Source organism: Accipiter gentilis, chromosome 5 (assembly GCF_929443795.1).
Source record: "Accipiter gentilis chromosome 5, bAccGen1.1, whole genome shotgun sequence".
NCBI lineage: Eukaryota > Metazoa > Chordata > Aves > Accipitriformes > Accipitridae > Astur > Astur gentilis.
The window spans coordinates 46,892,316-46,918,755 of record NC_064884.1 but is presented as its reverse complement, the minus strand read 5'-3'; the positions used below and the strand labels follow the sequence as shown (position 1 = coordinate 46,918,755).

General features: G+C 55.3%; 2 protein-coding genes across 18 annotated transcripts; both read right to left on the bottom strand.

Moving 5' to 3' along the window:
- Positions 1 to 124: 124 nt before the first annotated feature.
- LOC126038269 (membrane primary amine oxidase-like) lies at positions 125 to 21,278 on the bottom strand. 17 transcript variants are annotated; one of them, XM_049799798.1, is made up of 6 exons: positions 21,241 to 21,278; positions 10,515 to 10,626; positions 2,679 to 3,966; positions 2,295 to 2,580; positions 1,292 to 1,421; positions 125 to 1,127 (listed from the first exon to the last, which is right to left on the bottom strand). In XM_049799798.1, the coding sequence occupies exons 2-6, from the start codon at positions 10,524 to 10,526 to the stop codon at positions 825 to 827; spliced, it is 2,019 nt and encodes a 672-aa protein (XP_049655755.1). In that variant the 5' UTR covers positions 10,527 to 10,626; positions 21,241 to 21,278; the 3' UTR covers positions 125 to 824. The 17 variants fall into 17 exon arrangements, with proteins under 17 accessions (XP_049655755.1, XP_049655743.1, XP_049655744.1 ...); XM_049799799.1 differs by lacking the exons at positions 125 to 1,127; positions 1,292 to 1,421; positions 2,295 to 2,580; positions 2,679 to 3,966 and adding exons at positions 5,305 to 6,111; positions 6,644 to 6,773; positions 7,001 to 7,286; positions 9,137 to 10,421; XM_049799796.1 differs by lacking the exons at positions 125 to 1,127; positions 1,292 to 1,421; positions 2,295 to 2,580; ... (1 more) ...; positions 10,515 to 10,626; positions 21,241 to 21,278 and adding exons at positions 5,305 to 6,111; positions 6,644 to 6,773; positions 7,001 to 7,286; ... (1 more) ...; positions 9,870 to 10,421; positions 14,844 to 19,639.
- PSME3 (proteasome activator subunit 3) lies at positions 21,158 to 26,371 on the bottom strand. Its single transcript, XM_049799800.1, has 11 exons — positions 26,229 to 26,371; positions 25,459 to 25,491; positions 25,061 to 25,123; positions 24,456 to 24,560; positions 24,099 to 24,147; positions 23,346 to 23,458; positions 22,739 to 22,807; positions 22,430 to 22,497; positions 22,222 to 22,276; positions 21,877 to 21,963; positions 21,158 to 21,377 (listed from the first exon to the last, which is right to left on the bottom strand). Exons 1-11 carry the CDS (start codon positions 26,268 to 26,270, stop codon positions 21,297 to 21,299), a joined length of 765 nt encoding a protein of 254 aa, XP_049655757.1. The 5' UTR covers positions 26,271 to 26,371; the 3' UTR covers positions 21,158 to 21,296.
- Positions 26,372 to 26,440: the final 69 nt, after the last annotated feature.

Here is a 26,440-nt window from a genome sequence, read left to right as displayed (position 1 = left end):
TCAACAGTGCGGGGGCTCTGGCCACCAACCGCAGGAGCCGCAGCAGCACTCACGAGCTACACAACATCTGGGTCAGAAAAAGCACCTGAGTGCCTGTTTATTGGGGAAGGGCAGACAAGGCGCAGCTCAGCCCAGGGAATGTCTGTTCTGCTGCCCTGCAGTGTCTCCTGCAGGCTCCTGGTGCAGCCCAGTATGCTGTCCCTGTCCCCGTCCCCAGAGCTTGGCACCACTGCAGAAGCCAGAGCTCAGCATCGCCTGGGCCTCAGCAGCCCTGGAGCTGCAGTGGCCACAGGGCTGGGGTGGATGTTTCAGGCATGCTGGAGCTGCTGGCTCCCCATGGCCTGATGCCCCCGGGATGCAGCCAGGCCACAGCAGCCACCATGCTGCCCGCTCCTGCCAGCCTGGGCAAAACCTTGGCATGGACCATGGCTCCAAGGGGAGCTCTGGCTTTGTGTAGTGCTCAGCCCTGGCTGGCACCATCGCCTTGCGTGCACCGACCTACCTCGGGGAGGCAGCAGGAGCCCTGGTCCACAGCGAGAGCGGCTGTAGGGTGCCCACAGCACTTTGGGTAGCATCCTGATGGAGACTCCAAAAATCACTCCTAGGGGCTGTTTTTCAGAGGCTTTAAGTCTGCCTTCGGCAGCATTACGGTGCTGAAACGAGAGCTGAGCTCCTCCAAAAACCTGACCCTGAGCATGAGACGTCCCAGGCATGAGGAGGGCAGGTCCTGGTGCGGCTGCAGAGCCCCTCCAAATACGCACTCGATGGCCGGACACAGACTGCCTGCACCGGCGGGGACGGGGGCAGCGGCAGCCCTGTCCCCGTCAGAGCCCACCGGTTGGCAGTGCCAGGCTGAGGTTGAGGAAGCCCCCGTAGCGGAAGGAGGGCAGGTGGGGGGCACAAGCGGCGGCGGAGGGCAGGCAGGCGAGGGGGTTGGCCCCGCATGCCCTGGCATCCTGCTCACTGCTGAAATAGATGCTGTCGGGCGAATCCACCGAGGGGTCCTCATCGAAGTAGTTGTAGGGCCTCAGGAAAAAGCCAACACCATTCCCCACGGTCACCGTATTGGGGACATCTTCAGCATGGGGGACGTGCAGGAACCCCACAGAGATCCAGGCAACCAGGTCCTGGGCAAGAGCGGAGCCAAGCACCCTGTCAGGCTGAGCAGGACCTTTCCAGCCTGGCAGCCACCCGGTTTGGCCACAGGATGGGTGAAGCCTCTGGCTGGGGCAGGAGCCAGGGTGGTACCCACGGCATTCAGCTCCCCTCCGCCCAGGGGAGCCCGGCTCACCTCGTTGGTGATGGTCTCGTTGTTGATGAAGTCAGCAAAGGCGACGGTGGGCGTCCAGGGGTCGTTCTGGTTGTAGATGCTGGTGCTGGTGGGCTCCTCCTCCTTCCGCCGGGTGACAGCCAGCTGGTACCTGCCAGCACAGAGAGCAGAGGGGCTCGTCCGTGCCGGCACGGGGCAGGGTGGCCATGGCATTGCCACCTGGAGATGCACTGGCAAACTGGGGCTAGATGCATCCCTGGTGCATGCTGGGGGACCTGGCCTGTCCTAGGTCAGGCAGGGAAGGGGCTGGCAGGGACCAGTGTGGCAGTAACAGGCAGCAGCCCTGGAGCCTTCAGGCTCACAGGGGATTGCTCACTGCCTGCAGCTGCTCCAGCATGGCTGGGAAACACAAACACGTCCAGGCGCAGATGCTGCTGCTCGCTGCCCAGCACGCTCACTTCAGCCACAGCCACTTTTAACTCCTACAGCCTCCCCCAGAACGTGAGCCGTTAAATTTCACTCTGGCAGTGAGCCAGTTCTGTGTTTATCCCAAGCATTTCAGGACATGGTTTAGTGGGCATGGTGTTGTTGGGTTGACAGTTGGACTCGATGATCTTAAAGGTCTTTTCCAACCTAAAAGATTCTATGACTCCATGATTTTCCAAAAGACATTCTGTCCTCACGTGAAGATGTCAAGAACTGGGGATGCCCGTGCTTCCCTTGGGAGTTTGTCCTACAGCCTGGTTACCCTCACAGGGAAAAACACATGTGATTGCTCTAAATTAATCTTATCTGGGGTCAGATTCCTGCCTGTGGAACTAATGTCATTGAGCAACTTTTCAAGGGATTTTCAGAGCCAAAAAAATATGCATGGTTGCTGTTTAACCCTTCCCTGCAGCCTGTCACAGGCTTGCTGGGAGGCAGCAGCCCCTGTTCCTTTGAGAGGCAGTGGCAGCCGGGGACGCGGTAGCAGGGTGGGAGGAGAGCAGGTGGGGGCCATGTGTACTCCAGCCCTGGCACCCACCTGCCCCAGCTGATGGACCTCTCCATGGGACTGCTGGTGGGCAGGTGCTCCCCGGCAAAACTGGTGATCTGGATCCGGTAGCTGCGCGGATGTCCCCACTTATTGGGATTGGGGCTGGCAAAGGAGAGGTAGCGTGGCATGGGGGTGTTGAGCAGGAACGCCGCCTCATCCTCCCTCTCCAGCCTTTTCCTGCGGAGGTACAGCCGCTCAATGGTGTTCTGCATGCTCCAGGGTTCTTTCATGATCTTGTACGCCATGTCCTGGGTCTCCAGGGAGTTCAGCTGCCCTGTGAAGCAGAAGGGAAAACCCTCTTGAGTTCCACGCCCCAGGCAGAGCCGCAGCTCACAGTGAACCGCAGCCATGCACAATGGCACCCGGACCTACCATCGACATCCAGGTCCACCTTGTAGTGGATGTGGTGGAGGTGCATCGTCCCCAGTGTGTGGGGCCCAACCCTGTTGCCGTAGTCAGTGCCTTGGCCGTGGAGGAAGGAGGAGCTGATGTAGCCGGTGGCATGAACCCGGACCTCCACGGCTCCACTGCCGTGGAACATGAAGTCCCAGATGTAGTCGTAGTTGATGAGAGTGGAGATGGCACGGATGACCAGCGTGTTTTTCCGCAGCCCTCCATAGTACAAGGACTGCGAGTCAGAGAAGTGGCGCCGCAGAGGGAGGGCAGCGTCATGCTCAAAAATGCAGAGTGAATTTTGGTTGGTTTTGGGGGCCTCCGACTCTGCCAGGTAGTGCCGGTCCACATAGGTCGCTGTGTAGGGGCAGTCGAGGCCCCGGACAAGCTCATAGGCAAACCTGCCGATGCCAAAGCTCCCATCAAGGTAGCGGGTCAACATGCCACCGGGGCAGTTGGAGCCGTACAGGGCTAAGGCTTCCTGGAGACTCAGCTCATAGGCAATCCTCTCCCCACGGTACCTGATGTCAAAGAGTCGCGGGCCAGAGTTGGGGTTCATGCCAAAGGCAATGCTCCAGCCCTGGAAGGTGACACGGTTGCCCCTGATGCTGTAGCGGGGACCCTGGGGCTCATACTGCAGTGGACCTGGGGAGCCGGGTGGGCGCTGGGGTCTCATCGAGCCCAGCACTGCTTCAGCCTGGGGCTTCGGGATCCTGATGACTTCCAGCAAGCTGGCCACAAATGCCTCCTCTAGAACTCCCATGCTGGCAAAGTACCGACCATTGTAGAAGACTTGGCGCAGCTGCCAGTGGGAGACACGGAGGTCCCTGTGCTCCACCAGCACCTCCAGCCCCACCGGCAAGAGGTAGTAGCCGGTGCCGGCCACGCTGTGGAAGAGGACAAACCAGGTCGCACGGTCACCGGACTTGAAGCCCCGCGGGGCTGTCGTGAGGATAGCCAGGTCGGTCCCGTCAGACTCACAGCATGTGGCGAGGAAGCGTGGTGCCTTTCTCAGCTCCTGCTGGATGAGGGCGTTGATATCCATGTACTCCTTGCCGGTAACAGGTCTGCGGTGGTACGGCACCTTCCCCCTGTACTTCTGCACTGTGACGTCCCGGTGATATGTTGGCATCGGCAGTGGACCCACCACATACTCGGTGACATTGGGGTCTGGCTGGTTCCCAAAGTACAGCACAGCCAGCGCCTCTCGCGGGGGGCGAGCCCCTCCACCATCCAGGAACCGCAGCACCTCCGCCTTGGCGGGGACCTGCAGGTCGACGGAGGCGATGCAGTTGTCGGAGGGTTTTGCACGCGAAGCATCAACCAGCTGCACCCCAAGGTTTCCCTGCAGGTACCGCACCACTTGCACCATCTCTTCGGGCGTCAGATCGGCAAAGACCAGGCTTTGGCCATCACCGGTGTCCTCCTGCTCCAGGGGCTGGTACTGGCAGGTGCTGGGGGCCCTTCCTCTTGTCAGCAACACACAGACTAAGGCAAATATCGTGGCTAAAGCCAGAACGAGGAGGATGAGCGCAGTTTTCACGTTCATGTCTGCTGAGCCACTGAGAGTTCCCACAGTCTGGCAGGCTGGGTTTCCAGCTGCAGAATCCTCCCAGTGACTCACTGACAGAAGGGGCTGGGTTTGGTTGGGTTTGTTTTTTCCCCCCGTTTTCTCAACAGGGAACAGTCCAGAGAAGCTTGCAGGGAGGGTGCAGAGGGATGTTCTCAGATATGCTCAGGATTTGCTGGGAACCATAAAAGGCAACTTTGCTCTGCTTCCCCAGTGGGTCATAATTTTAAGTAAACTTAATGCTTCTGCATCTGTCCTTCCCCTCTTGTCCCACATACTACCCTGCAGACCTTGGAGAGGACAGATCCGGTCACTTGGAGGAAATAAATGCATCTCCCTGCACCTTCTTCTCTTAACCCCACAGAGGAAAAAAGCTGGGCAGGCAGCAGACACCACAAGGACGACGCTTCTCCACGTGGAGCAGCACCAAGCACAGCACCACGGCCCCACATGCCACAGCTCTGCCATCATCAGCAATGCGTCGACAGCTTGTGCAGAGACATCAAAGCATCGCAAGCTGCTGCCAATGCCTCCACACCTCATGTGTGGGAAGGCACCAGTCCCACAGCCAGGAGGGAGGGAGAGGACAGCTGCTTGTCACCCCCCCAAGGGCTATGTCCTAGCATAGACAGGGCTGTGAGGAGGGGGACAAGGGCTCCAGAGCCCACCCAGCATCCTGGCAAATGGGCAGTGGCACTGGCCATGCAGCACCACCAGCAGCAGCGTGGCTCCCGCACCCTGCCCCAAGCCCGGTGGAGGGCTCTCATGTGAACCTGGCCACCATCGGGCTGCGAGGGGCTGAACTGGCCCACGTGCTGCCTGCGGGGCTGAGGTTCAGCTGATTTCCACAGACACCCCTGTGGGGATGGTGCTGGCACAGGGGTGGCGAGACCCATCCCTGCAATAATCCCCTCCGCTCCCCTCATCCGCACCCAAGCGGCAAGTGCCCAAGAGCTGCAGCCCAAGCGGCTCCTGGCTCTGTCCCCAGCCTCACCCTGAGCACCTGCAGAGCTTGGTGCCAGCGCCTGCCTCGGTCCTCCTCGCAGAGCCCTGGGACTCCCCAGTCCATCCCTCCTGCCCTCCAGCTGGACCATCCCTGGGCGTGGACAGGTGCCCAGAGCCTTGCTGCTGGGCTGGTTTGTGGATGCAGGAATCACAGCAGAGACCCAGCATCATGCCCCCAGCAGATGTTGCTGTATGTTGTAAGAACGAGACACTCGAGAGCGCACTGGACCAGAGAACCATTTTCATTTTTTTAACCTGAGATAAACACTACACAGCGCTTGCTTCTACAGCAGAGGAACAGGATTTTCTCCTCACTTTCCTCCTGCAACACTCAAATTCAGCAATTAACAGAGATAATGTAGATTCCCATCTGGCATCATGCCAGGAAGATTATGCTTCCCTTTTAAAGAGCACTATTTTAAAAAGCAATGATAAAAAGTGAAGCCATTGCAAAATGGGAAATTGAGACAACTTCACTAAAAAACTGAAAATCTGAGACAGAACAGTCAACCTGGTGTCTCTGACTGTGTCTCCTAACACCGTCCTGTAGCATTAAAGCCTGCTTATATTTTGGAAACCATCAAAGGTGAATGGGGGGAAGTTTGGCAAACAAGAGGCAGTTTTGGGCAGGCATGCAATAGGGTTGATTTCACATGCCGTGAAGTCTTGCTCGCTGGTGAAAAACACGCCATCATGTGAGTATATGGAGGGGTCCAAGTCATAGTAGTTGTAGGGTCTCAGGAGAAAGCCAACTGAGTTTCCCACCGTCACAGTGTTGGGAATATCCTCGGAGTGCGGGATGTGAAGGAAACCAGTGGTTATCCAGGCAACCAGGTCCTAGGCAGGGAAGAGCCACAAGACTGTGGTTATTTCAGAAGCCTGCAGTGGCAGCGACCGAAATCTGCACAGGGGCCATGGGAAGTTACAGGAGAGCAGGAGGGGACCTCCACAGGCACCAGCCCAGCCACATTCCCACACGCCAAGCTCCCTGCTCCTGGGAAAGATCCCCTCCCTTCCCTGAAGACCTGCCTGTAGCCCCAGCCACAGACGTCCACCCAGCGGAAGGGCCCTTGCCCTGACCCCCGCAGCCAAGCTCTGGCCTCGCAGAGATTTTCCTGACGTTTTGCCAGCATTTCTCCACAGGGAGAAATGAGCTCCTGCTCTGCACTCTGACCAAAGCACCAAGCAGATACACAGAAAAGGGTATACTCAAACCCACTTTCCTCATTCCCCGGGGCTGCTGCTCTCCCAGCTGAGCCCGCTGTCCTGTGAGGGAAACTGGGGTCACTCGGCCCCTGGGGCAGCCGTAGGGCTCCTGCTCAGCCTGGGGCTGGGTATTACAGCTCCAGCCCAGGGGAGCCCAGCCCACCTCGTTGGTGATGGTCTCGTTGTTGATGAAGTCAGCAAAGGCGACGGTGGGCGTCCAGGGGTCGTTCTGGTTGTAGATGCTGGTGCTGGTGGGCTCCTCCTCCTTCCGCCGGGTGACAGCCAGCTGGTACCTGAGGACAAAAAACGAGATGGGAGAGGCCCCCTGGGGCAGGGCAGAACTAAAAACCAGCTCCCCAGAGAGTCTGCAGAGCACAAGCTTGCTCCTACATATTAACCCCAGCCCAGGAGGGTGTTTGCCCTGTGTCTCCCCATCAAGGAACATCCATGTGATGCGTCTCCAGCCGGCAGGGCTGGGGGTGTCTCTGAGAACGTGCCATCTCAGCCAGAGCAGCCTGACCTTGCCCAGCTGATGGCCCTCTCCATGGAGCTGGCTTCGGGGACATGGTCCCCCGCAAAACTGGTGATCTGGATCCTGTAACCACGCTGGTGGCCCCACTTGTTTTTGCTGTTGGCCGCGAAGTAGATGTATCTGGGCATCTTTGACTGGAGCCGGAAGGCAGCCTGGTCCTCTGTGTCCAGGACTTTCTTGGTGAGTCGTGGCCGCTCTATCTGCTGCTCCGGGCTCCAGGGAGCCCGCACCATCTCAAATGCCATGTCGTGGGCCACCAGGGAGTTTTTCACCCCTGTGAAGCAAAAGCAAGGTCAATGAGGAGTGTCCCTGCAGTCCCCTGTTCCCCCCAGACATCAGTGCAGCCAGAGCTTACTCTCCCCATCCTCTCTTCCTGCACTCCAGGCTCAGAGCACTGGCTCCTGCCCATGAGAGCAGTTACCGCTCTGCAGCTCCACTGCACCGTGACTGCACATTGTGTATGTTTATCTATGGCTGTATGACTGTACGATTGTCTGACCCAGGCAACACCATACTGTGGCAGACACCATCACTATCCATGTGGACTCTGTCCCTCTGCAAGGGACAGGAGGGGAGCCTCATCCCAGTGCAGAAGAACAGGTTTGCATCCCAGTGCAAGCACAGTCTAATTAACTCAAGCGCCTGATGGCCCAGGCACTGTGTTTCTGCTCATCAGCATGCATCCTTCGAGCTGGAAAGCACTAGGAAGAGCCCTGGCTCTGAGCACATTTGCACATCACAGAACTGGAGCAGTACTGCACAGTTCAGGTCTTTCCACAAAGAGGAGTCATGAGCCAGAGGCTCAGAGCAACAGGAGGGGCACAAGAGCAAATAAATCCAGGGACAAGATGGCAAAGAGCTGGCCGAGAGCGCTCGATGGCCAGCACCAGCACAGCTCTGGCAGAGGGGCCAGTGCTTATCACCCACTGCCTGTCCCGGCCAGAGCGCTTGCCGTAACATCCTCCTGGGCTCCACTGCCCTCAGTCCCATGCAAGTTTCCAGATTGTGTAAAGGCCATTTCAGATCTGAAGCTCTGGCCATGCTGGAAGGTTTGAGCAGCATCTTGGGCCTGAGCCCTGGGGCTACCATCAAGGTCAGCACCAGAGCCAGAGCCCCATGGAAGAGGAGCCATGCCCAACAAAAGCCACTGTGCTCATTTTCTTCCCTTTTCTCCTGTGAACAAAACTTCTAACCCCACACCTCCCCTTCCAGTAATAGCAGTGAGTCTGATTTCATCTGCCTTTTTCCTGTTCCTGCTGTTTTGCAATCCCCCACTTTTACCTTAGCACTCAAAACTCATCCTAAAACCACATGGACAGCCTTTAAATTTCTGTCTCCCAATTAAAAGGAAATGGGAAAATTTTCAATAGATGGCAGAAGCAAACAGCAGACACAATTTCAGCAGGAGTGCAAGGAGAGATTTGTGGCATAAATGGTAGGGGAAGACTAAGAAAACTGCAGCCAATGATCCAGTTGCTGCTGTGAGCTAAGGATCCCTTGTACCCCCAGCAAAATGCAGCACAGCCATAAGCTCAGAGCTGGCTGCCTGCCCAGCAGCTGCCTGCTGTGCCCACAGTCCCATAGAGAGGGCAGCTGCCTGTCCCACTCACGAGCAGTGGGAACAGCTCGACAAAGCTGTAGGAAGTAGGAACGCAAGCTGGAAACCACATCCCAACAAACCAGCCTGATCGACTCTATCATTTGGGGCTCAGGACAGGGGAAGGGGGCCAGAGGGAAAAATCCCAACTTCTGCAGAGCCCCAGAGGCATCAAGGCCGGTGGGGCAAGGGCAGGGCTGGGTCTGCCTGCACAGGCAGGAGGGGAAGGACCCCTTCCCATTAGGGCCAGGGACTGGGCACACGGCAGAATTGGCATTACCCAGCCCAGGAAGCCACAGCTCTGCATGGCGCTCAGGGGTAACTGCATGGGACAGAGGGGGAACCTATACCTGTATCACAACAGCTTTTCACTGCTCTAAAAACAGAAAGGAGGCAGCTCTGTGTGAGCACACCATCCTACCCCACATGGGAAAAGAAAAATCTGTATAAGGACAAAAAACCACCAAGTTTTGGGAGTCTAGAAGTACTCAGGGAGGGCACAAAGGAGTGACAAGAACCAGACCTACCTCCCACATCCAAGTCCACTTTATAGTTGATGGAATGGGTGCGTATCGTACCCAGCGTGTGCTCCCAAACCCTATTGCCGTATCTCAGACCGTCCCCATGGAGAAAGGACGAGCTCGCGTACCCCGTGGCCTGGACCTTGCCTTCGATGGCCCCATTCTGGTAGAAGATGAAGTCCCACACGTAGTCGTGGTTGCCAACAGTCGCAATGGACCGAATGACCAGAGCAGAGTTGACCAGCCCCCCGTAGTAGAACGACTGCAAGTTGGAGTAGTGGCGCCTCAGAGGGGAGCCCAGGTTCTGCTCAAAGATGCAGAGGGAAGCCTTTCTCTTGCTGGGCCTCAGGGTCTCAGACAGAGAGTGTGTGTCGATGTAGGTGGCAGAATACGGGCAGTCGACCCCTCGCACCAAGGGGGAGGTGTAGCGCCCAATGCCAAAGCTCCCATCCATGTACCTCGTTGACATCCCTCCAGGGCAGTTGGAGCTGTACACCGACAACGCCTCTTGGACGCTGATTTCATAGGCAACCCTCTCCCCCTTGTGTCGGACATCAAACAGGCGCAGGCCTGTGTTCACACTCATCCCAAAGGCAAAGCTCCAGGCCTGGAAGAGGACGTGGTTGTTCCTGACGCTGTAGCGGGGACCCTGGGGCTCGTACTGCAAAGGGAACAGCGCAGCCGAAGGTGCTCGGGGCTTCATGGACGAGAAGTCCCCATCCCGCGGCGCTTTCCTCACCTTCTGCACGCTGATGCGACCCTGCACGTAGGCGCTCTCCAGCTGAACCATGTCTCTGTAGTACTGCCCGTTGTAGAAGACCCTGCTCACCGCCCACTGGGAGATGTCCAGGCTGCTGTGGTCCACCAGCACCTCCAGCCCCACTGGGTGCACAAAGAACCCGCTCACATTCTGAAACACAACGAACCAGGACTTACGGTCTCCAGACCGTAACCCGTGAGGAACTGTGGTCTGAAATGCCACATTGGTGCTGTCGTACTCAAAGACTTCTTCCAGGAAGGTTGGGGCTGCAGCAAATGCCACCTTCTCTAAGAATGCTCCCACCTGCTCATACTCACTCCCCAGCATCGGTCTGCGGTGGTATGGTACCTTCCACCTGTACTTCTGCACCGTGACATCCCGGTGATATGCCGGCGTCGGCAGCGGACCCACCACATACTCAGTGATGTTGGGGTCTGGCTGGTTCCCAAAGTACAGCACAGCCAGCGCCTCTCGCGGGGGGCGAGCCCCTCCACCATCCAGGAACCGCAGCACCTCCGCCTTGGCGGGGACCTGCAGGTCGACGGAGGCGATGCAGTTGTCGGAGGGTTTTGCACGCGAAGCATCAACCAGCTGCACCCCAAGGTTTCCCTGCAGGTACCGCACCACTTGCACCATCTCTTCGGGTGTCAGATCAGCAAAGACCAGGCTCTGGCTCGTGGATCCTGTCTTCTCCACAATGCGGGGCTGGGATTCGCAGCCTGGTGATCGCCTCCCCCTGCTCAGCAGCATGCAGGAAAGAATGAAGATTATCACTGCAGCCCCAACCAGGAGAACATAGGGAAGTTTGGGGTTCATCTCTCCAAGCGCAGAGACAGCGTGCAGTGTTTGGCTGCAGCATCTAGAATACGTCCCTCACCTGCAGACCAGGCTCTTAATTCATTTGCTGACTGTGGGCGTAAAGGCGTTGCTTGCAAGGTGGGGAGCTCGCCTGGAGCTCGCAAGGGAGTCCGAGAGGAGATCATAGGTCCCAGCCAGTTCAGCCTGTTTCCTCCCCACCCCAGACACACCGAGGAAGCCAGCTGGGGAGCCTGCGCCTGACTCACTCCCCAAACTACTGATGGGTTTCTCCGCTGCAGGGTGACAACACAAAGAGCCTCAGTCTGCCCAAGGGGCCTTTGCTTCTCCCAGGACACCCCATCCCGTCTCATGTGGAGTTCAGCAATGCTGCAGGGGCAGGCTCAGCTGGACTGGTCCTTCTGCACCCTGGTGCCCCGGGACCAGCCCTGCTCCCCTGAAGGGCCGGTCTAGGCTGGCACTCCAGGAGCGCCCAAGACCAGCCGGCTCCCCAGCACCTCCACATGCCAGTTCTCCCTGTCCCCATCATCTGTTGCCTCCAAGTCCCTCCCAACCCTGAGGGAAGGGACATGGCAGCTCCAGCCTGGCTCCAGCTGTGGGCAGACTAGCCGAGACGGGAGGAAGTTCTCTGGTAAGAACAGGCAGACATTCTCCAAACCCCTGGCAGCAACTGCAAGTGACAAGCAGCACCCGGAGTGGCTGCACCAGGAAGAGCAGAGGCTGCAGAACGACTAACAGGACACAGCTGTCCCCATTCGGGCATCCCGACCCCACTCCAGCAGACGCGATCCTTGGATGAGAGCTGTCACAGACAGAAATGGTCACTGTCAGGAAGCTGTTCAGTACTCCTGACTGTACAACAGATCTTCCCTGGCAGGAAGAGCAGCGAGCAGCTCTTCGGAGGCAGTGAGCAGGGGGGCTGGGGCCACCCCACTGTGGTGTGAGGCAGCTGCTCCTGCAGGGCCACCAGCTTCTGCAAGGCTGGCCCCACTGCACCCAGCCCCTTGTGAGGCAGCAGCGATACACCACCAACAGCCAAGGATGGCTTTCCTGAGGTTGTGGTCCACTTCACACCATTCTGGTAGAGATGGTTCGCAGTGCAGGCAGAGGGGCTAGGCAGGGGCTGAAACCACTACAGCACTGGATCAATTTATCGCTCTTGCGATCATGTTAATTTAGGAACTTATGTTTTCATTCTCACTTCCAGCCAGGGAACAATTGCCTTTTTTCCCTGCAGGTCGCCCACCAGCCTCAGATCAGGATCCAAGAAACCTGTGTGGGAGATGACCCATTTTTGCTGTGCTGCAGTTTTGCCTTCCCTGCGCTCGGAAGGTGGGGATCCTGCAGGGCGCCTCTCGAGCACCCGGCACGGCCCCGAGCCCTGCTGCTTGGGACAGAGCTCCCCTCCCTCACTAAGGGGAACAAGTCTGGGATTTTACACAACTCTTCTCAAGAGCATTTTGCAGCAGCCAGGGCTCACAGTCTGTAAACAAGAGCAGGGAACTGAGGGGCACAGCAGTCACAGAAAAGGACCTTGCCACCACCATGCAGGAACTGTATTTTAGCACGTTTCTGAGCCTTGCTTCTAGGAAGGGAACCAGTATCAGTCCTGTTTTCGACTGTAATGACAGCAGCACCACCTTTCAAGGCCACACAAACCTCTGCTGCATCACAGGCAGGTACAAGAGAGGACACATGCCAGGACTGAGTGCTTGCACTGGAGTCAGCTGCAGCTTGACATACGTAGTTCTCCGATTACTCCCCGCAATCCAGGAAGACAGCACGGGTTCCTGGAGCTGCATTTATTTCTCCTCGGGCTGGTACAGGTGCAGTCCACTGCCCACCAGCAATCTGTTTGGTCCTGTGCAGGTGTGAAACATTTTTTTCCCCTACCTTTTACGGGAGCAGGTTTCAATAACAGACACCTAATGCTGCCAGCCTGTGGCCACAGCACCACCATTGCCCTTGCACCTTCTGGGACTGCAGTTACTGGAACGGCCTTTAAGGGGAAGCAAAGCTGTCCTTTCAGGCTGAGCATCCCTGCGCCTCCCAGGGTGGATGCCAGCACTTCACGGCTCAGCCCGCCAGACGGTGCAGCAAGAGGCTGCTCCTGGACTCAAATAACCCTCCACAGGGAACCGCCGCCAAAAACCGTGACTCTGTGCAGGAGCAGGGGAATTCACTGGCTCACTGCAGTGGCTTTGCAGCCCGAGACACAGGATCCAGCTTCCAAGTGTTTCCTCAAAAGAGAAGCAGGGATAAAGCTGCACAAACTCAGCCCTGCAGAGCACCAGTCCAGCTGCCCTGCTTTACGCTGGGCAGTCAAGATACAAAAAGGACTTTTCCAAGTTACAAGAAGCGCCAGGACCGGCATCAGGTGCAGCAACAGCAGGCTCAGACCTTCAGTCCTGCAGACAGGGCTGTGTCTCCCCGTCTGCCTGGCCATGCCTATGGCAACATGCACCATGCCAGACATGAGGCCTCAAGGAAACACAAACATTTTTCAGCTGCTACCTTTCATAATTTCCCTGGCCTGAACACAGAGCTCCCAGACAATTCCCACTGCCTTCAACTCCATGACCTTGACAGACTATCTTGTACACAGAAAAATAATTTTGCAATGAAAGAAGAGGTTAGGAGAGTGAAAAAGCAGAGTTCTGATGTCGGTTATTAGGGACTCTACAGATAAGGAAGAATTCCCCCAAAGCTCTGGGGTTTACCAGTATAATAGCAAACATTAAACAAAGACCCAGACCTACCTCCCACATCCAAGTCCACTTTATAGTTGATGGAATGGGTGTGTATCGTACCCAGCGTGTGCTCCCAAACCCTATTGCCGTATCTCAGACCGTCCCCATGGAGAAAGGACGAGCTCGCGTACCCCGTGGCCTGGACCTTGCCTTCGATGGCCCCATTCTGGTAGAAGATGAAGTCCCACACGTAGTCGTAGTTGCCAACGGTCGCAATGGACCGAACGACCAGAGCAGAGTTGACCAGCCCCCCGTAGTAGAGCGACTGCAAGTTGGAGTAGTGGCGCCTCAGAGGGGAGCCCAGGTTCTGCTCAAAGATGCAGAGGGCACTTTTACTAATTCTAGAGACCTGGGAATGAGCAAGGTAGTGCACATCCAGGTATGTTGCCAAATAGGGGCAGTCAACCCCTCGCACCAAGGGGGAGGTGTAGCGCCCAATGCCAAAGCTCCCATCCATGTACCTCGTTGACATCCCTCCAGGGCAGTTGGAGCCGTACACCGACAACGCCTCTTGGACGCTGATTTCATAGGCAACCCTCTCCCCCTTGTGTCGGACATCAAACAGGCGCAGGCCTGTGTTCACACTCATCCCAAAGGCAAAGCTCCAGGCCTGGAAGAGGACGTGGTTGTTCCTGACGCTGTAGCGGGGACCCTGGGGCTCGTACTGCAAAGGGAACAGCGCAGCCGAAGGTGCTCGGGGCTTCATGGACGAGAAGTCCCCATCCCGCGGCGCTTTCCTCACCTTCTGCACGCTGATGCGACCCTGCACGTAGGCGCTCTCCAGCTGAACCATGTCTCTGTAGTACTGCCCATTGTAGAAGACCCTGCTCACTGCCCACTGGGAGATGTCCAGGCTGCTGTGGTCCACCAGCACCTCCAGCCCCACTGGGTGCACAAAGAACCCGCTCACATTCTGAAATAAAACAAACCAGGTGATCCGATCTCCAGACTGGAATCCACGAGGAGCAGCTGTCAGGGCTGCTAGACTGGCTCCATCATACTCCATTACTTGACGCATGAAAGATGGAGCTGTAGAGAACACTTGGCTTTTTAAAAACCCTGCAATCTGTTTGTATTCAACAGCCAGTGTTGGTCTGCGGTGATACGGTACCTTCCCCCCATACTTCTGTACCGTGACATCCCGGTGATATGCCGGCATCGGCAGCGGACCCACCACGTACTCGGTGATGTTGGGGTCTGGCTGGTTCCCAAAGTACAGCACAGCCAGCGCCTCTCGCGGGGGGCGAGCCCCTCCACCATCCAGGAACCGCAGCACCTCCGCCTTGGCAGGGACCTGCAGGTCGACGGAGGCGATGCAGTTGTCGGAGGGTTTTGCACGCGAAGCATCAACCAGCTGCACCCCAAGGCTTCCCTGCAGGTACCGCACCACTTGCACCATCTCTTCGGGCGTCAGATCGGCAAAGACCAGGCTTTGGCCATCACCGGTGTCCTCCTGCTCCAGGGGCTGGTACTGGCAGGTGCTGGGGGCCCTTCCTCTTGTCAGCAACACACAGACTAAGGCAAATATCGTGGCTAAAGCCAGAACAAGGAGGATGAGCAGGGTTTTCATGTGCATGCCTGCTGCTGGTCCTGAGGCATTCACAGCAGCTTTCAGAGCAGGGTTTCTAGCTGCTGCCTCTGTCAGTTTACGCTGCACTGGATGGATTAGCACGGAAAGTACAAAAGACTGGGAGAGGCTAGGGGAGGAGATCTGAAATTCGTGGTGACCAGAAAGGGCAGATCTCCTCTCTCAGCTGCAGCCTCCTCTGTCCTCTGCCACGAGCAGTGCCCTGAAAGAACTAGCGGAGATGCAGGGTCAGTGACTCAGACAAGTTTCACGTAATTCTGTTACTTTTTCAGTCCAAGCTAGCTTCCTGAGGCTGCCTGTAAAAACGAAGATCCTGTAGCCAGCCTGAGGTGGCTGGGACCACTGTGAGGCTCTGACAAGCTGGGAATTGTTGCCACACTGTAGAATTTCACCTCTTTGCAACTCACCAAATTTCCTTGTTTATCAGGCTGCTTCCTTGTAAACATTCTCCCTGGCAGCATGATTCCAAGCTTGGAGTTACTTTTTATTTTATTTTTTTAAATCTTCCACGTGGAAGCCTTTGCTGAAAACACATCCATCTGTGTAGTAGTAGAAAAACTTTGGCGGGCATGAAGAGATGTAGTTCAGGATGAGATTCAGGCCCCAATGTGCTGTGAACAACTAGCTCTTAGTTTGCACCTCTGAACAGCTATGAACTAATTAATCCCCCAGCATTCCACTGATACAAGATCACACAGCTTTTGTCTCTGCCTCCAGTTCAAAGATAAACTGAGGTGCAGTTTCTGAGAAGTTCCCTCAAGGACAAAACCACCCCCAACCTGCGTCATCCAAGCAGGCAGCTGATGGCAGTGCCTGCTATCACTGTGCTGCCAGGCTACCACTGCCCAGGCTGAGCAGCCACCTCCAGGATTTCTACCAAAGGTGGAGATAACTGTCCTCTGCCACCCCCACCGAAGGTCTCTCTGCTGGTCTCACAGCACTGTTGAAAGGCCTTGGCAGGATGAGGCGGCCAGACACCAGGACTCGGGGTTCCATCCTGCCAAGCAGCAGATGCTTGGGGTAGACAAGAGGTACCACTTTAGATACTTTATCCCTGCCTGTCCCTGAGCTGGTGCTGAGAAGCACAAGGCATCCAAGAGAACCAGGGCTGGAGATTCAACCCAACATTTCCACTCCTGCTGCCAGCCTCACCTCACCTCACCCTGGCCTTCTCTTCCTCCTCCCGTCAGAGTTTCCTGGTGCGAGATGGCCCCCCTCAGCCTCAGCCCTGCCTCCAGTTCTTCCAGCAGCAGCTCTTGCCCTGGACTCAGTCCCTCTGCAGTCCTCTGGCCATGCTTACCAGACACCACACTGGTAAGCAGAAGGCCACGTTGCCATAGGACTCGCTCCATTATCCTCACCACCACTGGCAGCCTTGGCCTTCTTTAGCCCAGGCTGCAGCTGTGCAGGCCAGGGACACGCACGTCCACTCTGTGCCAGCACGCGTCATCTCTGCCTCACTGGCCGTTGCGCCAGCAAAGCCTGCAGAGCCACAGCAGTCAATTCACGTGGCCACTGTGCCAGAAGAGGGGCTCACTCTGTGGCACAGACACAAAGGGGAGAGACAGGACAGATGAGAGGAGAGCCTTAGCTACAGGGGATGAAACAGCTACAGGTTTCAGGGGTACCCTGCTCTCATCGACTTTCAATTGGCCTCCAGGGGCAGAATCAGATGCCCCTGAGTAGCCCCAAATTAAGCAAAGAAACGCCAACTTCCAAGTCAGTCTTTCAATCCATGAAGTCAACAAGGCTTCGAGGATTACCTGGGTTTAGGCTTGAAAAATTCCCTTGGTGTAAGCCTAGAACATGCCATCCATTTCACTCAGTGCCGAGAGGAAGCACTGTTACCCCAATTAAGATTTAGAGCAGAGCCAGGACATACCTCCTGCCTCCCAGGAATTTAACAAGTGTTCTGCTGCACCACGCACCTACACAGCTGAGCCGAGACTACTGCACGACCCTGCGAGGCTGTATGCAAAATGCTCACATTGACGTTTCCTTAAAAAAGTACAAAAAGAGCAGATAGTTCAGTTTTGACTTTGCTTTTTGGTTTTGCATCCCAATTCCCTAAAAGTCAAGGCACAGGCTGCAATTACAGACGGTCATTTTCTAAGCAGCACAGCAGCAGTTTAAGAGAACTGGATAAACTCCACAGGCCTTGCTGCCCCACAAATCACAACTCAACCCTGCAGCTTTGCCTGGGAGATGTCTGAAAATAAAGTGTGGGAACACTCTTAGTTCTGGGCACATCGGGTGTTTCAAAAAAAAGAGAAACCCTAACCTGTAATGACATCCCCACGACAAACCAACCCACAGCCCACACCCCAGGTCTGCAGGATACGGATGACGCAAACAAAGCTTTGCGCGCTGCCTTTGCCCCACTACAGGATATGCGCCATGGATGCTACGTCTAATACCACGTTATTTAATACTGCTCATTTCTGCTGTACTTTTCAAGCTGAGGACTTTTAAAGCCTATGACAAGCAATGCAAGAATCGGCCTGCACTTTCTAGGAGCTCTGTTTCAGAATAAACAGAACAGCCCTAAATCCATCTCCATCTTGCAGTAGAAATTTCAGGAAGCAGAGTAATTAACTGAGCCCGCAGAGCCAGGAAACCTGTGTCAATACCTTACTGATGAGAAGCAATTGGGGATCTTTAAGGGCCACACATACCACTGAACTGCTTGTGTACCTTCTCCAAAAGAAGCCTGCAGCAGCTTAAAGCTAACCTAGAATTTAAAAAATTACATGTCTCACTAACAGCAGCGTAACTTGTTTATGACCTGTTTAGTGCACATACCTCTTCCCACAACTCAGCTCCCCAGTCTGATTAGCCCATCACCCTGCCCCACACCTAACATGGAGAATTCGCATCCTACCAATGTTTATTTTGGCTACACAGTTGCTTTTAGGTACTGCCCACCAGCACATCTTATATTTGCTAAATTGCCCATGTCTCCCAAACAAAGCAAGGAAGAGAGGAGTTTGCTGTTTTTTGCTCGGACAGAAAGGTAGAGGTGGCAAAAAATAGCCTCTGAAATTTATAGAAACCAAAACCAGAGACAGACAGCTTTTGGCTCAAGGAAACTTGGAGTCAGTGACTGCCAGACAGCTGGGTAAAGAGTACGGTACAGAAACCCCCTTGCCAACAATCCTGACACAGGCGAGTCTTAAGCATAGCCCAAGCCAGACCTCAGACTCTGGAAAACTCCCACTCCCATTCTCTCATCTCATAGGGTCAGCTTGTGTAAAACAGAACAGTGGAAATTGCTTGACCCTTACCCACGCCAGCTGCGTTTCTGGCAGCGTTTGCGTCTGCACACAACTGCTGTGCCTTTATTCTCCTCTCAAGGTTTTAACAGTCACTGCATATAAGCTGGGATGTCTCAAGAACCTGTAAATTAGAGCCATGGCAGCACACTGCCACTTCTCCCAGAGAGCAAAGCAGAAACCATTGCACTGAGACTGAGGGGTGAAGATCACGGACAATAAACCCTCCCCTGGCTCCTGCAGATGAACCACGCTCCCTGCCAACACCCGCCGACACAACTGTCCTGGATGCTCCGTCCTTCTGCAGGACCGCTGGCGCAAGCCTCCGGGGAGTTCAGTTTCATCAGGCTGCAGTGAAGAGGAACCCCTCGTGCTGCACCACATCGAGCCCTGCCAGCAACAGCCCTTCCTTTGAGCTCTGGCTCCAGCCGCCTCGGCCCCCAGTGACCCATTTCCAGCTCGACTCCCACCTTGCCCGGAGCAGCTGGGGCACCTGCAGGACTTTCCCACACAGCAGGCAGCACTGTGGGGCAGACGGCCCTGCGGGAGGCAGGAACTGTCTGTCTGCAAGCGGCTGCTCCTGCTACTCAGCAGCTGAAGATTTCGAGGCTGGACATGCCAGCCAGGAGCCCTGGCCTATGGCAGCTGCTCCGGGGCCAGGCACCGGCCCCACCTAGCGGCACCCTGCCTGGGAGGGGTGGCTCCGGGGCAGGACGCTTAGGGAACAGGAGTGCCACTGGGGAGGCCTCTGCACCCCGGGCTGCGGTGCAGTGGACACAGGGGAAAGCACAACAAAACCGAGGATGATCCCCTGGGGAGAGCAGAGGACTCGTTGGCTGGGGGACTGCAGGGCGGCCGGCGTTTTCCTTTGGTACCAAGAGCGTAGCGGAACACGCGCTGAACACACGCACCAGGTGTGGCCTCCAGGCATCTGTCCCAGGACAGCACTGCAGGCACCTGCTTGGCAGAGGTGCAGGAGCAGCCATGGAGCAGGCTGCAGACCCTTCGAGAAACACCATGCAAATCTCTTGCACCTGTTTTAACTGAGATGTCCTGAGTCCCATACGCTGGGTTGAGATGGGATGGATCACATCAGACCCAAGACCGTGGGCCCAATGTAAGGCATGCTAAAGGAACAGAAACAACCGACAAAGCAGTGCACAGCAGTTTACAACACAGTCAAAGAGAGGAATGAGGAGAACGCAGGGAAGGAGCAACTGGATGCGAGAAAGGCAGGACCAGAACAGACATTAAAACTGCACAGCCTAAGAGCTCAGTATCACACACAAGGGGCTACCTTAAAAGAATTCCAAGTACCTTATTTTAATTTCTTGACATGGTAAAAGTTTACATACTTTCATCTGGCAAAGAGAGCCGAACAAATTAAAAGGAATCAATACAAAGAAACACAAGGGGAAGTGCTGCTCCCAGACAGCAGCTAGAACGCAGTTGGTTTGTTACTGAATATTTATTAGCGGGAAGACTAAGAGTTGACTTACTACAAACAACAACAGAAGAGTCTATAGCAAGGGCCAGCAGCCCTCCACACTCTGGGCAAATCCCTGGGAAACCAGCAAGAGACAACATGGCTCTTAGATGTGGAAGCAGAATAAACAAAAACAAAGTAAAAAAAGAAGGGGAGAAAGTTCATTCCATTTGTCACTGTTGTTACAATGAGGTTAACACAACTATTAAGGCTACTGCACAATAAGAATATACAGGTGTAACAGCGAGACCCAGGAAACAGCGAGGTTCCTGAAACAAATGATTTAACGTTCCCTGAATAGGGGACTTAAGTAGAAATACTATAAATAAGAAAATTCTGGAGCCTGCAGCGTTATGGGCCCACTTGCCACACACAAAAACTGACGCAACACAACCAGTCATTTCCAAAGGGGTTTGTAATGGACCATGAAATGTTCCGGCAGCTTAGGGGAGTCAACGGGCACACAAGCGTGCCCTTTGCAGGGGAAAGACTACAAGGTCTGCCACGGTACCAGGTAGGTATCGGCCATCCTCACCCCCAAGCCCCAGCTGTCGCAGCTTGCCTGCTCTGCCCGGGCAGCAGGGAGCACTGCCAGGAGACAGCAGGTCTCAGTCTGACCATGTGCGGAAACTATCAGGACTTTAGTATCGGACCTCCGGCCCCTCCCTTCTCTCAGCCTGGGCAAAAGCATCTCATGCTGAAGGGGCACTAGGACATATGTGAAGTAACATTGGTGGTAGCCAAGAAAGTGGCTCTAGTCAAATCGCAAACAGGAGCACAAGTCACCTGAGCTCATGACCAGCCAGGACAGCAACCAGCCCTAGTTTTCAAGCACCACCTCACGCTCTGTACTGATCTAGCCACAACTGACAAGGCAGAGACAGATGGGGCAGGCTCTGCTGAGTCAGAAGAGAGCCAGAAAAGGAGTACAGACCGCTCAGCAGCATTGGAGCGTGGCTGCTGCCACCAGCCCAGAAGGGGCAGGTTCCCCTGTCTTTGCAATGGATCGGTGCAGAGCACCGGCAGCAGAGGGGCCCAGCTACAGCCAGCAGTGGAGAGGGAGCTTCTCTGCCACTGCACCACCACCTGGGCTTGCTCTCGTGCTGAAGACTGTCTGCCCCATTCCCAGAGACCCCAGCGAAGCCTCCAGCCAAGAGATGGGTCAGGACAAGGGCTTGGTCTCTAATGTGGTTCCTACTCAGGTAGGAAGAAAGGCATGAAGGAATGTTCCTGCCTGGCTGGTGCTCTCACTCTGCAGTAGCCTCTAGGGCACCCCAAAGCAGCACAGCCTTCTCGTTACCAGTTACTAGAGGGAGGGAGAGCTCCTGAGACCTGAACAAAACCAATCACAAAACTAAGTGAGAATTTCTTTAGAGTTTAACTAAGAATGCGATACTATTTCCAGCCAGTTTCCCATCTCGATAGTCACGTAACAAACCAAGGCAATGACGGTCTTTAGTTGACTGAACAGTTCTCAAGTTCAAACGTTGACACTTAATAGAGGGTCTCAGCGTTGCTGCTCCGAGGCCTCTTTATCTTCTCAATGTTTTTAAGGATCATGTCATGCAAAGTGACCTGCAAAAAGGGAGAACAGGACTCAGACAAGAAGGGTGAAGTCATCCAGTGTTCAGCTTTCACAATGAGCACTGGTTAAAACAGCAGCACAGCTCACCTTGGCGCTACCCTCAACCCCTGCATGCAGTCACGCACCTAGTTAAGGGTTTCTTTCAGCCAGACTTTACAGAAGCCACTGCATGTAACACCACAGACAGACTTCTTTACAGACCCCAGGAATGGCTTACACTGCATGAAGAGTTTAGGATCACAGGTTCCCACAGAGGTAGAAGAAATATTTTGTGCTAGACTCCTGTGAACACTCAGTTGGAAACACCTGCACCTCTAGGAGGTGGTGGAGGGGCAACAATTGGCTCTTCTCATTAGAGCCGGAGTAGGGACAAGAGGCTTCTTGCCAGGACTAGGCGTGCTCACAGGGAAAGGGGGGAGCAGCAGCAGAATCAAAAGGGCTCTCCACTGCTGTGCAAGGAGCCAGTGCGAGCTCCAGTTTTTCACTTACATATTGATTCCTCAGCTCTGAAATGATCAGGCGCAGACTAATGTACTCCTTCTCATCGATCTCTGTCACTGTGCGGCGGTAGTCCTCCTACAGAGAGCAGACACATAGCTGAGTGGCCTGAGCTCAGCTGTGCCTCCCATACACCAAGTGAAGATCGTACCTTTTACAAAGGAATCCCCCCTTCAGCTTGCTCTCCTCTAATGCACATATCCTGCATCCTTGTATGATCCCCTCTTTTCCCCCCACAGGACCCTCAGATCAAAAAGGACAGCAATGAAGCAGCCTAAAGAGTCCCAAAAAGCAGCAGCACGTAACATGTAAACCTCCACTTCCCTGTTTACTTACCACATGAGGGTACTTAGCTATTTTGGAAACCAACTTTGCTCTTGTGATATAATATCTGGTAGGAAAAGGGAGAGATCAAAGGTCAGATAAATAGCAGCAAGATTTTTTTTCGGGCCCAAGCTGCCCTAGAAAAGCTGGGGGACTTTCCTCAAGCACTTTACTTTTCCCAAGGGGATTCCAAAAAAGAGGTCTGTTCTTGCACACCTACCTAGAAATCTGGTCCAGGTAGGATGCTGCCTCACTCTCCACAGTTCGAAGCTCAGCAACTGTTTCCTCCTGCAGGGAAGACAAGGAAGCCATTAGCTTCATGAGACTGCGGCTGGCCTTCAGGGCTCTGAAAGCAACACATCTCAGCAGTGCCATGTCAATTTCAGGTTTACGTTTTAAAACCTAAACCAACCCCATGACTGCAGCTGCTGGATACCATCACATGAAAGATTCAGAGGAACCCAAGAGATCCATGTCCCTGAAGCACAGCTCTCTCCTACAGCAGGGCACAGAGCCAGTGGTGCCTTACCTGAATAGAAACACCAAAGTTGTTTCCATCTTCTATCCTGGGGATGAGAAGCTGCACCCACATTTTGACCTGTGGTGGAGCAATCACAACACTGATCAATGCCAACATCTCCACAGAGACCTCTCTCAAAACTTTTACCAAAAGTCCCCCAGGACCCTGCCTTTGCCACGCAGTTCATGATAAACTCCTGCAAGTCCTTCACGCTCATGCAACACTTCTGAGGAGATCGTTTCCCACATGGCTGGCATGCCACACAAGCCAGCACAAGCACAGCTTCTCATGGGAAGCTCTCCTGACTATGCCACAGAAGCTCGCAGCAGGGGTCTGTGACTGTGCAAAAGGAGGATGAAGAAAAGCCTCAAGTAAGGAGCTGGTATAACAGACATAATCCTCCTTCAGGAGGTGAACTGCAGAGCTCCTTGAGGACTTGGAAAAACATTATTTCCCTACACCTAACTCCTAGCCACTTCTAGATGCTGCAGTACGAATCCTGCCTTTCCTCATCTACAGAATACAGAAGGGCCTGCTCCTTCCACTCAGAGCAGCTTTGCCTCTCCAGGAGCAAAAGCATCCTACTGTCTCTACTTGCTCCAGCGCTCATACCCACCGTATTACACTTCTCAATAAGCAGCCTGATTTCTGGTTTCACTTTCTCAATAATGTCCACCAACTGCTGGTTGCTCTTCAGCATCCCATTGGGCATCACAAACACTTTGGTACCTAACAGCAGAGGAGAAAAACACCTCGCATCAGCGACACGTAGAAACAGCTGCGCCAGAGGATCAGACCGAAGGTCCACCTGAGCGTCTTATCTCCCGCAAAGGCTAGCAGTGGACACTGAGCCAGGCTATAGCTAACCTGTGGGGAAGGGGAAATTTGACATGGGATAACAGCAGTTACCACAAAGGAAGGAAGGAAAAGAGAAAACACGGAGCAGAGACGAGAGGTGAAGAACTCTAGGCTGCTGAGGCTGGGCACAAAGGATTTTCCTGATGCACGTGTATGAGCTGTTTCTTTCTGCCTCAGCTTAATCCAAAGCCTGGTATCTTCCTCCAGACAAGGAGAGCTTTCAGCACAGAGCCACAGGGAGATCAGCTGCCTCTGTCAGCAGGCCAAGCTCAAGCCAGTACTACTTATGTCTATCAGAGTAGTCCTAATTATGCTTCTAAGAGCTGGAACCTGACTCCTCCACAACAGAACATCCATAGGTCAGGCTCTGAGAGGTTGTGGGGAGAGGCCTGTGCGAGCAGCGGCTGCTGTCAGGACAGGGCAAGTGGGGTTCATGTGACTTCATATCCCTAAGGCATGGTGCACTGGTTCAGGGGGCAGGCAGCAACACAAGAGACTTGGGGACTCTTACCCTGAAAGGTCTCTTCGCGGTCTTCCAGCTTCCTCTTTTTCATATTTGGCTAAAATATACAAAATGTTTTACTCACAAACTAGTCGTAAGCTTTAACAGTGTTGCAAAGGAAATAAGGAAAACTTTAGAGCCTCTGCCACGCTCCTGGTTTCTAAGCATCCTTCTTTAAAAACAAAGGAGGACTGCAGAGCACAGCATTACCTCCAGCAGACTTCCCAGGCCTGAGAGACCGACTCCTAAAAGCCTTTGGGAGAGCCATAGCCTGTTATTAAATAAGAATATCCTACTCCAGCACAGAGCAAGCCATGCAGCTTTAATTAACAGAAGTAGGGATCACCGCCAAGAGAGTAACCTTACCCCGTCCAGTCCATCATGGCTGTTCGTGAGAAGAATTGGGTCAGGCACTGGGAGGTTCATGTCCGAATGGATCTGAGTGAGATCATGAATATTCAGGATAGGCTCCTGGAAAATAAAGCAGATTTGTTATTTAATTATGAACTAACAAATTCTGTCACACCAAACACAATGAAGAGACAAAAGATTCAGACCTCCCTCTTATCCAACTATAAAATAAGGATGGATGAAAAAAAAGTCTAACAATAGGCCTGTGATGAGACCTCCCTCCACCCAAGAACAGTGTGCCAGCTCCAGACTGTGATCAAAGCTATCAACTGTCTGCAATGCTGGAGTCCCTGTGAGACTACAGCATCGCGAAGGACAGCCCGAAGTTGCCAAATACGTAAGAAAGATAAATGTGACAATCACACAAAGAAAACCGAAAAAGAAAGCACCCCTTTCTAGAGCTAACAGCACTCAAATGCACGCAAGCAACTGAGCCACTACTTTGTATCTTTGTAACAAGATGAAATACAGAAGAAAATACACAGGACGAGACCCGCCACATCACTTTCAACATGTGGCTTGAAAATGAAAGAGGATACAGAGGACAACATACACCTTACCTTAAGGAACCCATCGAGTTCTAACAGCTTCTTTGGGAAAAAGTTTGCCACCAGATCTTCAGCCTGAGAGAGAAAGAAAGAACAGACGATGACGTGAAACAACGTCGCGAGGTTCCCACTAGCGGGCAAGAACACTGGGGAAATCAACTGTCCAAAGGCGGGAGACAGGAGAGAACAAAAGTTCTGCCTGCTGCCAACTGTCATGCCAAGCCAAGGTGAGAAGATGTCAGGAGAGCCATGAGGCTACGTAACTTCACTCCAGTTGGTGACTAATGCCCTGACCGCTGCCAAGCTTCCAGGAGAGGCTCAAATTGCAATCGGGTCTGTCAGAAAGATACGGCCAAACGGCCTCTTTCCTGTCCTATGATGTTCTGGGCCAGCGGCAGAGGGATACTCACCTCGCTCGTGATCCGCTCCCTGAAGGAGTCAACCTGTGGAAGGAAAAAAGCAACAGTTCAGACTCACTCTCAAAAAGCAGGGCTCCATGCAAGCCAAGCGCTGCGCCCCGCAGCTGTGGAGTTCAGCTACGGCCTGAACACAGGCTCTCTCCAGGAACAGCTCCCGTCCTCACAGGAAGCGCCCGAGGACTGGAAGAGCGTACAAACACCGAGCGGCAGCCGCCCGTCCGCCTCGCCTGCACGGGCCGGACTCGGAAGGACGATCCGGAAGAGCGAGGGAAGGCGCAGAGCGATGGCGGGGAACGGCGAGCCGAGCGGCTCCCGCCGGGCCGGCCGCGGCACGGGAAGGGAGAGCCACCGGGCCGCACACGCCCAGCCCACGCCGGGGCCGGCGGCCACCCTTCGCCAGGGAGCCGGCCGCCCGGGGGACGGCCGCGGGGCAGCCCCGTACCCGCCCTCCCGGCGCTCCTGCGGAGCCGCGGCGGCCGGGCCCGCGGGGGCGGCGGCGCCGGGGGGGGGGGCAGAGCCCGGCGGTTGGACCGCGCGGGCGGGCGGGCCGCAGCTCGGCGGCCCCCGCCGCAACCAACGACCGGGACGAAACGGCCGGGCGGCGCCCCGGGGCGGCCCCGAGCCCGCCCCGCCCCGAGGCCCCGGCCGGGCCGGGCCAGCCCGACGGGGCCGCGAGGCGACGGGCCGGCGAGGCGGCGACGGGCCGGCGAGGCGGCGGCGGCAGCGGCGGCGGGGCAGGGCGGGCCGCGCGGAGGGCGCACCTTGAGCTTCACCTCCGGGTCCACCTTGAGCAGCGAGGCCATGGCGGCGGCGGGCGGGTCCGGGTCTCGCTCTGGCGCGGGGCCGCGCTGCCGCCTGCCCCACCACCGGCGTCGCCGCCACCGGAACTGACCTCACGCGGCGCGCCCGCCAATGCCGCGCGCGCTCCGCCGCCCGCGTGACCCTCCCGCCGCGCGCACGCGCCGCCGGGGTC